Genomic DNA, 11,962 nt, shown 5'->3' on the forward strand with positions numbered 1-11,962 from the left:
ACAAAATTTAAGCAAAAACTTTAAATTATATCGTTAAAAATTTCAATGCTTACACCTATCTATAATAATAATTAATCTTGTTACTCACATCTTTTGTATTGCACATAGCATTCTATACTGCCCTCGTAACGAAAAAAGACACCACTATGCGTACTTTATACGACAGTTGTGCCCTTTTTCATTCCGAGGGCAGTATAGTTTGGCTTGGGATTTAAATTTTAAGATGGATTTAATACGCGCGCCTTAATGCTTTGGCGTTTACAAAGTCAGTTATGTTAACTGTAACTTGAACTAATTTTTTTTTTATTATTATGTGCGTTCCAACTATCAATTGAAATTAATATGCACATATATATAAACGAAACCTTTTAGAATTGTATAATTTTCGTTAAACAAAAAAATTAAAGGAGATAAAAAAAATGTACTTTGGCACCGACGTAACGTCATCGGCAGCCATTTCCAAAAATGCGCTCCATTCTGTCAATAAAACCGTGGCAAAAACGCACAAAGGTTTGGAGTCGTAATTTGCAATATTTTCGTAAAATGTCTGCTAATTCGCCACCAGGAAACAGTGAAGGTAAGTTTTATTTAGTAATATATCACTTCATAAGCCAAGAAAATGTGAATTGAGAAATTTTGTACTTCAGGTGACGAAACTGTCGAACATTCTGTCCCGCCAAACCCGATCGAAAGTCTTGGTGCGAGAATTAGAGACTTGGATGTAGACTCTATTAGGCGATACTTAGCCCAAAAACTGGGATTATACGAGCCATCGGACACGCCGGTACCCGTTGAAAATGTTTTAGACGAAGTCACTCTAGACGGAATTGTAAAATGGATAAAAAGCGACAGATGCAAGAATATAATAACATTGTCTGGAGCAGGCATATCCACATGTAAGTCTTGTAGTTATATAACGGTTCTGCGGAAATATCTCAGAAATACAAGATTTGAACATAAAAAATACAATGTCAAAATTTTATTAGTGTAATGTAAAAATCTAACCTTTGTCATTGTTTACTCGAAGAATTTCAAGGTCAGTACAGTTCTATGTGTTGGTGGAATATTCATAAATTCCGGAAAATGCATGCTAAAAGGTATTAATCACTCAAAATAAATATACAACTAATGTACTCCTAAATGATATATTTTTATGCTTTTAAGTGGTTTGCAAGTTATTTTTTGTTTTGTTTTTACACAAAAAAGTATAAGTATTTAAAAATAGTTACATGCTTGTTAAAACATTTCAATTTTCTTCTATATAATCCTGTCTTCTGTTCTTGATTTACCTACATTTATGGCAGTCTTTTTAAAAAAATTTTTTAATAAGTTAATTGTTATTTGAAATCATATCTTATTACTTTCAGCGGCTGGAATACCAGATTTCAGAAGTCCAGAAACAGGTCTCTACCATAACCTTCAAAAATACAAGCTTCCTGAACCTCAGGCAATATTTGAAATCAATTTCTTTAGACAGAATCCAAAGCCATTCTTTACATTGGCTAAGGAATTATTTCCCGGAAGTTTCAAACCTACCATTTCGCATTATTTCATCAGACTTTTGAATGAAAAAGGTAAGTGTTTATTTAAAATACATTTAAGAACTATTTATACATATGTTAATAAGAAATTACACATTTTTATTGCTGATCACTAAGCGTAACTCAAACACAAACTGAAACTAAATTTCTTTATTATTTAGTTAAGCATTTTACATTTGGCATTGTCATGTTTCTGGATAGCATATTAGATAAATAATTTTTGAAGTTGCATGTGTTGGCTCCAAGTTATAACCCATCAACCCTTCCCTCCACGTGATGAGACAATTCATATTGTAGTAGGACAATTTGACACAAATATGATGTTGGTATTATTTAAACTTTAATGTTGCAGGTTTACTTCTCCGCCACTACACACAAAACATAGATATGTTGGAACGAAGTGCAGGTATCCCTGCAGACAAAATTGTTGAGGCTCATGGTACCTTCTACACCTCTCACTGTTTGGATTGCCGCAAGGAATATTCTTTGGATTTTGTTAAAGGTAACTCAGCCGACAGAATTATGGAATGCAACAACATGTACATCTGACAAACCGCCAATTGATGATTGCTATTGCAACACAGAACCAAGACTAATAGAATTAAAAACTGTTGAACTTTCTTCAATCCAATTGTCTTTGTTCCATAGTGGGCATATTTTAGTCCAGCTTATTCCAGCTCAACATTTGCTTAGGCATCTCCTCTACTTCATGTCAGACTGTACAGTCTGCTCTCTTTTTGCTTTAGGTTGGAGGTCCCGGGTTCGATTCCTGGGTGTAATTTGTGGTTATCTATGTGTGTGTCCATGGCTTTTGCAATACAGGGCTTGTCTAGTGTGAAGCTATGTGGGTGTGCATTGTTATTATCATATGAAATTTGACTAATGACATCATAAACTTGGCCTCCTAAGTATAGGTCTGTTGGAAAACACTTGAATGAATCTAAGTGTGTTGTACTTGGACACAAAACGCCGCAATTTCTCGTGATTTAGCAAAGTTGCGCACGCATAAAACAAGTATTTCCTTTCGCGTTAGATGATAGTTCAGCTAAAACCAACACAACTCACAGATCCGGTTATGTCGCTTTAGCGTGAAGGACTGTTAATTGCATATCACCCAAATTTGGTTTTGCAATTGCAACATCACTCTCTGTTCATAATCTGGTTGACTGATTTCAAATTATTAACATTTGTCCAATATCAATTTCAGAACGTATATTCGCCGATCAAATACCTATATGCACGGAATGCCCAGGAGTGGTGAAACCAGACATAGTGTTCTTTGGAGAAAGTCTACCCGGCAGATTCCAGCGGTGCGTGCAGGAAGACTTCCAGCAATGTGACATGCTCATCATCATGGGATCCTCACTTGAAGTGCAGCCTTTCGCCTCTCTTATTGACCTGTAAGTTACTTAATCATCATGTCCAAGCTGATACTGACCTCTGCTTTCTCTATTCAGGTTGGGGACGTCACATGTCTTCCAATGGTGGTGAACCCTGATATTCAGACTTCGCCACAATGTTTTCTTTCTCAGTTACCAAGAGGAGTTGCTACTAAAAATTTAAAGAAATATGTATCTTCCAAATTAACCTCAACTGGTGACCTCTCAACAAGAAGCCAACAATCTGCCACCGTGCTCTGCCTGCTATCATAAATCATAATTGAGGCTAATAGAACAAATGTGGTGTAAAAAAATATTGTAATTTTTTATGTGTAACCCACATAAAAAATTACAATATTATTTTAAATGACACTGTATTTGTTTTATGTTTTTTATTATTTTACTTTATTTATATTAACAAATATATTTCTTTTGTATAAACAATATTTAATTATAAATTTGTTTTTTACATAAAAATAGCATCAAAATATAAAATCATTATGTAGAGAAAAAATTAAATGTAAGTTACATCACTTGCGCTGATAGCCTCAATTACAGCTAAAGTATAACATAGTAGTAGACTCCTAGCTAAATGTTTGTTTGTTTTTGTAAGGAAATGATGATAAAACAAAACTTCATATATTATAAGGTTCTCAAAAACGCCTTTCTTAATTTTTTTTATTTGACTTGTAAACTTGAAACACATAAATGTGGTTGTGTTAAAAAGTTCCTAAACATTTGATAAAAATCAACCCTATGTCAGTGATTTTACACTTGCTATTATTGTTTTGTGAAGAATTGTAGTTTCAAACAAAAGAGCAGATATTCCACATGAAACCACTACATTTATTAAATAATGGAACATTTAAGCTCAAAAATAAATGTCTCTACATTTAAGGAACAGCACGGTATGCAGTGGCAACAATTTAAAGTAAAATATTTAATGCGATAAAGGGAAATTATTTGAATATGTATGTATTGAAGAAATTTATATAATAATATATATTATTTTAGTTTATTGAGACAGATTGATTATTAATCAATTGTAATTTTAAAGTTTATCACGATGTTTTACTGCCATGATATTCAATTATTTTTATGTGAAATTACTTATCAAAATTATTTATGACAAATTTTAATTCAGCTGTATCGAAAGAATTTTTCTTTGTGTTCGACTATTGATTAATAATTATAACAAACTCTTATCGTGGAGTAATTTCACAAAAGAAGAAAATTGAATAGTAATATATTCTCAATTATTTTTTAACAAATTGAATGATAATCATTTGACACTGACTGTACTTCCCACAGTTTGTCGTACGCAACAACATCTAGCATACAAGGGGTATTGCGGCAACTACAGTCACTCAATGCTCACTTATTACCTTCCCAATCTGTAAACATTTCTTAGGGTACCTGACTGGTGTCCCCGGCTGCTTATCAACCGTGAAAAGGCAGGCGTGAGGTCACCCATTCTAAGGCTTTGGGGCTTAGCCGGTGAGGGACTCCAGCTGGATGAAGACGCAGTCCGCGATGTGGCCAGACTTGGGGACTGTGATGACGGATGCCAAGAACTTGCTGACAAACTTGGTTGGGGGGTGAGTTACATTACTGGTGTTTAATACTCACATTTGTTTATTCTCATCATGTCCTTATAGTAAGACTAGCCAGTAATTCACGACATTGGAAAGTGCCCTGGAGTTAATTTCGATGCTCTATACTCATTCATAGTAAAGGAAATTCCCTAAATCGAATCCAGGTTATTTAGTGTGGCATATAATTATTAAATATTTATTTAGGCTCAGTTTACTTTGCGGCGGAACGGGATGGAATGGAAGCGTGAATTCCGCCTCGCTACACGAGAAGGCGCGCGCGGTCGCTGGAATGCTTCAGATTTCCCGCGAATGGTCGAGCAAGCGCGAGAATTTTACGGAAGACGTGTGACGTGATTTTTGGCTTGTATCTAGTTTGCACGTTACATAATTGACCATAAAGTTAATTACGTTAACTTACTAATTAATTTAGTACAATATCGTTACAAAAATTCGCTTCCATTCCATTCCGCCGTAATATAAATTGAGCCCTAAAGTATAGTCCTGGCTCGCTCCGATGATTTATGACCTACTTTACGGCGAGTAAATAATATTTTAGCAATGCAAACGACAGGGCGCGACATGCGCTAGAATCGACTTAGAAACACGGGATATTGCTAGCCCAGAGCGGTTTTTTTTTGTGGTTAAAGTTTTTACACGAATTATAATGTATAATAATATATGCCTAACAACCACACCAATTTATGAAATTACAGGCACATGGGACTAGTCAAGTTATGTCTCAGGGTGACGGGCGCAGTGGCATTGCCCCTCAGATCTTTGCGATTTAAGGCTCTGAATGGCACTGCAACTGTTGTGGACAGGCGACAAGTCGACAAGTCGTGCGTCTGATGGTAAGCTACACGCTTACCATCAGACGCACGACTTGTTCGTCCCGTCACTTGATGTTATAAAAAAGGAAATAATTGCGTGGTCTCAAACTAGGGAATTCCCTGTACTATGAGTACCAGAGCAACGGAATTTACTCTGTGACACTTCCCAGAACACCCACACCAGAGCTAATGTAGAAAAGTTCATTTCCTAATCGGTTATACCGAAAATTAAACCCGCGACCTCTGCATCCAGCGCCCACAACGTAAACTTTTGTGATCACAATGTAAAATTTTAGTATAAGTAGGTAACTTCTACATTAATTACGTTTTCAATTTTTTTTACTTATACGTTACCTTTTTAACTAGATGGCTCTCAAGCCAATGCACAATAAATAAATATTTTAAGACGCTGAAATTACCCACGTTTGAAAAACCAATCCCCATCATGTGCAGGACGAGCTTCGTGCCCTAGTGGCTAGCGAGTATGCGCGTCTGGAGAGCGAGGGCAGTCTGGCGACTGCGCCCGCCCACACAACACTCGCCGCGGTCGACATGCCCAGCACCAGCGAACCCAAGCTATGAAAACACCGCCGAGGTGAGGAGACGGAGACATTGGTTTATTTAACACTGTTCCAGATGAAGCTCCGACATGTACTTCTTATTACGATTATAGAAATAGTTACTCATGCCATACAGTGTGTTAGTAGACGGTTCTCGAAATCTTTACCAATTTTTTCCATAGCGATGCTACAAAAAACGTTATATTAAAAATAAGGTAACATATTCAGATCATTATTGTAATCATTCGTCTAAAAGCCATAATAGCACATAATCATGCGAAAAACGATCGGTTATTACGTGGCGAATAATGCGGCATCGCAGATTCGCCTGTAAATTGGATGTGTGATGCTGGCACCTCCATACAAGCCAATGCAATGGCCGTTCTGTCGCATCTTACGGTAACATATCTAACCATATGAAACTTAAACCTAATGGCACATAATGCTTATTAGCTTCTGTCATATTCTATTTCGATATCCTAAAGACACCACAGCGCCTTAAGATGGATTTGTAGCTAGTTACGGAACCCTCTAAAACCGTATAAGCAGGACTTCGTCTAAACAGATGTAGAATAAATCGATGTCAGTGGCAAAGAGCACTATCTAATAATAATAATAACATAATAATTTAACAGACAAATGAATATTCAATATACTTACAAGTACATTGAATATTCAACTGCGAATACATGGTTCGATGAGTTTTACAAACTATATTTTGATACAAATAGATACGTGACTGGTCGCACATAGAGTTTTGTATACACTGACCAGCTAATATGGACCTGTGTGATCTAGTCATCCATGATCGTGTTGTCAGTAAAAAAAATTTAAATGGATTGGTACATTATTTTGTTCAGTTCTTGTTATGATCGAACACGAACATTTGCTATGTTGACCAAAATCATTCAACAACACTCCCTAAAAACACAGAACATACTATTGTGGAGCAAATTATACAGTTTAGTTAGTGAGTGTGTAAGAACCAGGTCTAGAATTAAGTATGCTTATTTGGGAGGGCTCAGAAATGTTCAGACAGCAAGTACGTACAAGTATACGAGTACTATAGAGAGAGATAAGTGTACGAGGTACAAAAATATAGCCATAAATCACGTTACTTGCATCCATGATTGTTTTATTGCCCATGTGATGTCCCATACCTATCTGGAATATAGGGAGGATATTGTACGTGCACTCGGGCCGGCTTACCCGAGGCACTAGCCTCTTAAGAACCGGATGAAGTTTGTGACAACTCTGTACACAAGCTGGTTTGGGATCTGTACCTGAACTTAGAAGGTCCCTGTGCTTGTAGCGGTTATATTGCCCTGTCCACATGACCAAGAGGTTGATAAAAAGGGTCACTATAATTAAACACATGGCAAAGATACGGGGCTGCCCATATGATGAGCACTTTTATAAAGGTGAACATTTGATGATCAATTAATTGATTAATTTTGTAATGTTCGTGTTCGAAATGAAAGCAGTAACGGCTGGTTATGTTCTCGTGGTACTATAAATTATTAGATTAAAAATGTATCAATGGTTGAAAGGTAAAAGGGGCTAAGCTTCACTCGGGTAAAAAATTAGTTATTTCTGGATAGTAAAATTTATGGATTATAATATTAGCAGGTTCAGCACATGACATTAAATCAGTTCAATGGTTTCGTAAAATGTATTTTTATATTAATAGATTTTTACTTAACCTAAATGTTACTTAACTGCTTTTACCCCTCAACAGTCAATGTGTGAAACTTATCGAAGCTTAAGATTCGTTATAATTGAATGTGATAGTTGGTATAAAGGGTTTTGCATCGTATTTTGTGCAAATTAGCTCATATTTATGACTAAAATATCAATAAATTGTAAATGTAATTCGTTTCGGGACACCTTAGGGTCTTTTTTGCCGGCAATACAATTCCATATCAGTCGTATTCACAATCAACGCGGTGTTTTATGACTTTTATACTTCAAGGGCGCCTTCGAATTACACGCTTATATAAGCGCTGACTGACTATGACGTTGCGTCCGCACCACTACTGATTTTCATACAATATTTAGAAGCGCAGTTGCAGCACCACAGTCGTGATGCGCGTGCGCCACTTTGTAGCAGTCACAATAAGGGAACTAAACATTACTGAAGCGCTACAGACTAGAAGTCTTAAGCGTGTCATTTCAAGGTATCCACAACGCGCAAAAAGAACTACTGTAGGCGCGCGAGTTGAATGCAGAGCTGAGGAATGTGCTTGTGCTGTCACCTAGTAACCCTATCAGTAAGTCATGGCGACAAATTATACAAAAACATAAACGCTAGTATTATATTATTTTAAGAACATTTTCAATTTTTAAAGTAATAATAAAACAAAATAATATTTAATCACAAATTTCTTTATCATTATTTCTGTTAAATATATAATATTGTTTGCTAATTTACCTTTTCGGCAGTATAGTAAAACGGCTCGCATAGCAAAAAAATAAACATTTAAAAGCAAGGACAAAAAGTTGTTCTGCCTTTCTTTCAGTACACATATCCAGAACCTGTATTTCCGTACTTGGCGATAAATAAAAACACCAGTTCTGTCATTTTTTAAAACAAAAATTAACACGCGATGTGAGTAAGGGGTAAGCTTACGACGGTTGTCAAAGACTGCTCTGCACTGCAGACGTGCGGACGGTGGAGGGTGCTCTCACCCTTCACCTCAGACCCCGACAGCATTCAACTCGCGCGCCTACTATACGCCTATATATTACATGCATACAAATTTGTTTTGTGTTATTTATGTAATTACTGTGAACTGGCAATCGGTACTATATCAATTTTAACAACTTTACAGGATGAAGTAAAAACTTGTTTGCGTCATTTATACAGCATCTGGTTTATTAAATAAAAATACCTAGTTTTTAAATATTTTTATTACACATGTTATTAAAAACAATGGAATTTCTTGCAACGCTGCGGAGTATGAAATATTATAAAATGGTATTAAAAAGTGAAATCTTTAGAAAATTGACATAATACCGGTTGCCAGTTGACAGTCGAAATTGTAATTTATTGATGGTTTTAAAAATTACTACAAGCGTACATCGGACTAGGAATTAAAAAGGTAATCTAAAGACTCGATTACATTGATCGAGTAACTAGGACTAGCCAGCAATTGCATTAGCTACTGGTAAATGTTCACTAACTTACACATTGTAAACAATTTTAATTACTATCTGCGAGAAACTTGAAAGCCGGGGTAGTTTACTTGCTACTCGCTGACGTGTGTGACGTTTACGCGCTAGTAAAGTTGGTCAATGTATTCGAGCCTTTTTACGAGGATGATGTATCGACTATTCGTCGGGGATAGTGCAAATCCGCGTATGTAGTATTGGTAAAAGGCGCGTATCTGCACTAAATCAAATTTTACAGGAGAGGAATTAAACTTTATTACTTTGTTATTTAAAATGGCTACGACTTTCATTTTTGCACAGTAAGGGCGCGTTTCCATTATGTCGTGACGACAGATAGTCGCGCAGATTCACATATGGTAATACGGCCCTCGTAACAAAAAAAGGCACAACTATGTGTACTTTATACAGCAGTTGTGCCTTTCTTCGTTCTGAGGGCAAAATACAACACAATTAACTGTCGTTCACGAGTTTTTTGACGTTACGAGGACAGACTGTCGTGACAATGGCAAGTGCTAGAACGACAGACGTCAGACGATAAATAAAACGTCACGATAAAAATGTGACAAGGCTGCTGCCGTGAACCGATAAATTGTCGTCACAATATAGTGGGAACAGCTAGACACGACAGTCGTTCTACGATAAAATAAAAGTCCACGACGCAGTCACGATAGAAAGTCGTGATAGACGCAACAGTCGTCCAACGATAAATAAAATGTTACTGATTATTGGGAACGCACCCTAAGCATTAATTAATGTTAAATCACGTTAATTTGGTTGCCACGACATTTACGCGGGTTTGATTTGGTCACTAAATGACCAAAATGGAAACTCGTAATTAAATGCTAATTACGCGTAATTGCACTATCACTGACGAATTAAAGTTTTAAAGGCGATAATTTTTTCTGAAAATAATAATTTATTCTAGTAATACGATAAACATTGCATTTAATTATTATCGTGTATCATTTAACATGTCACATGTGTTCCTATCGCAGCAAAGCCTATGTATGATTATTCAATGTGTGATTCATTTTGTCAAGACAACTGCAGAAGAGACCTGGAGAAGACCGCCTTTTTATTTTCGCCTGGTTATTATAATATACAAGGTGTTTATTTGGTTATGGGACAAATTTTAAAATTGTTTTTTTGATTAGAGATAATGAACTGATGTTTAGTGGATTGCCAGTTTTAAACCAAATTATAATAACGTTTACTATTAATTAATACAAAGACAGAACAAACACAGAGAGAAATTCCTTCGATTTGAGCGAACTTACTAAGTAAACTAAAATAAAATTGATGGCGTTACGACAAAAAAAAAGATGAATATCATAATATCATAGGTAGTAAAAACATGATATTCAATAAAAATACATTTTTTAATACTTTTGTCTTAAAGGATTTAACTTCAATGATTCAGTTGGCTATCAAGGTAAATTATATTCTTTTAATAATTTGTAGGAATTTGTAAAAATCAGGAATTTGATAACAATAAATTATAGAAGTACGTAGGGACTAAATGTGAATTGAAATATATTCAGCAGTTTAATAGTCAAAAATCTTTAATGTTCCTTTTAGACTGAACTGTTTCAGTGAGTTCACTAAGAACTGAACCAATCACTTATTAGTTAGAAAAACATGGCAACATTATTTTTCAGTCACATTAATAAGAGCTGTCAGTTTCATAACTCTAATTGCAAATACAATTACAATATCCTGCGTATGACTGTTGTTTATATGAAAAAATAAAAAAATAAACTTACCATAGGCGACATTTCTGAAACCAATAAACAATATATATTTTGGTTGAGAAGTTATGAACACTTTATAACTTCTTAACTATATTTGACTTTTTGTCGCGGTTATAGAGTATTGAATACATAGAGAATACATCTATGGTCGACAGACTAAACCACATAAGTTAAAATCCAACATCATTCATTTAAATTAATACATCTACTGGCCAAAGTACATAAGTCAAATTTATTTGTTATTTCATACATTTGTAAGTTTATTCTAGAGGCGTCTTTTCATTCTCTTCACATATTCCAACACTATAAACAACACAAGAAAATATGTAATTATATATTAACAAATGAAGCACTTTTTGCTTATGTGTTTTAATCCGTCGACCCTAGATATATAATATATACCTTTAAAAAATGTCCTGTAATCAAAGAAAAATAGTATTTTTCAAATAGTTAGAAGCAGAATATTAGGGTTATTTTTAAAATACTTAACAACCTTGCAGGACTATATTACTAACGTCATATACAACAACTTTTAATAATTCATCAGATTTTCCTTGCGTTCAAAAATAAAACTATTTAAATAGATCGCTCTAAACGGTGATAGTGTAGTTAGTCTATGTTAGTGTTACGGTAACAAAAGAAAGCGCTAGCTAAACTAGTCCGATGCCAAGCGTAGGAGCTGGGTTGGGGGTCGTCGGGGAGGACGCGTGCATGATTGAACTTCCTACAAACAAAGACAGATCTGATAAGTGTTAGGTTATACAAAATAAAAGTAAACGTTTATTTTTTAGTAAATACTTTTAAAAAGTCATGGAACAAAAGTTGTTTATTGAATATTGTGGAATATAGAGTTGTTAGTATTTTGCAAATAACCCTGTGTATCATATGGAAGTTTGTATATTTATTGTAAAATGAGATATTATTGTCATTGCGTAGAGAATGTCGCATTTTATTGGCATCAAACTATATATTCTTTTCCTGTCTCTTGTATTTAAAAATAATAATGCATTTTAATAGAGTTAAAATACAAACTATAGATTGGTATATGTACGTGTACTTATGACTATTGTGATCCCAATGCAATATAACTTGAAATAAAATTGAAAGAAAACATATTATGCAGTTATTTGTTAAA

At 34.9% G+C, this 11,962-nt stretch overlaps 1 protein-coding gene across 1 annotated transcript; it reads left to right on the plus strand.

Moving 5' to 3' along the window:
• The first annotated feature begins 465 nt into the window (after window positions 1–465).
• LOC113226524 (NAD-dependent protein deacetylase sirtuin-2-like) lies at window positions 466–8,095 on the plus strand. Its single transcript, XM_026459172.1, has 7 exons — window positions 466–577; window positions 648–896; window positions 1,368–1,574; window positions 1,894–2,043; window positions 2,749–2,941; window positions 4,332–4,518; window positions 5,799–8,095. The coding sequence occupies exons 1-7, from the start codon at window positions 466–468 to the stop codon at window positions 5,925–5,927; spliced, it is 1,227 nt and encodes a 408-aa protein (XP_026314957.1). The 3' UTR covers window positions 5,928–8,095.
• The last annotated feature ends 3,867 nt before the right edge of the window (window positions 8,096–11,962 follow it).

The sequence above is a fragment of the Hyposmocoma kahamanoa genome, unplaced genomic scaffold (genome assembly GCF_003589595.1).
Source record: "Hyposmocoma kahamanoa isolate Upper Pololo Valley unplaced genomic scaffold, ASM358959v1 192, whole genome shotgun sequence".
Taxonomy (NCBI): domain Eukaryota; kingdom Metazoa; phylum Arthropoda; class Insecta; order Lepidoptera; family Cosmopterigidae; genus Hyposmocoma; species Hyposmocoma kahamanoa.

Coding starts and splice junctions, on each gene's coding strand:
- LOC113226524 (XM_026459172.1), top strand. CDS start 466: ATGCGCTCCATTCTGTCAATAAAACCGTGGCAAAAACGCACAAAGGTT. Junction 578..647: donor GCCACCAGGAAACAGTGAAG/GTAAGTTTTATT, acceptor TTTGTACTTCAG/GTGACGAAACTGTCGAACAT. Junction 4,519..5,798: donor CTGACAAACTTGGTTGGGGG/GTGAGTTACATT, acceptor CATCATGTGCAG/GACGAGCTTCGTGCCCTAGT.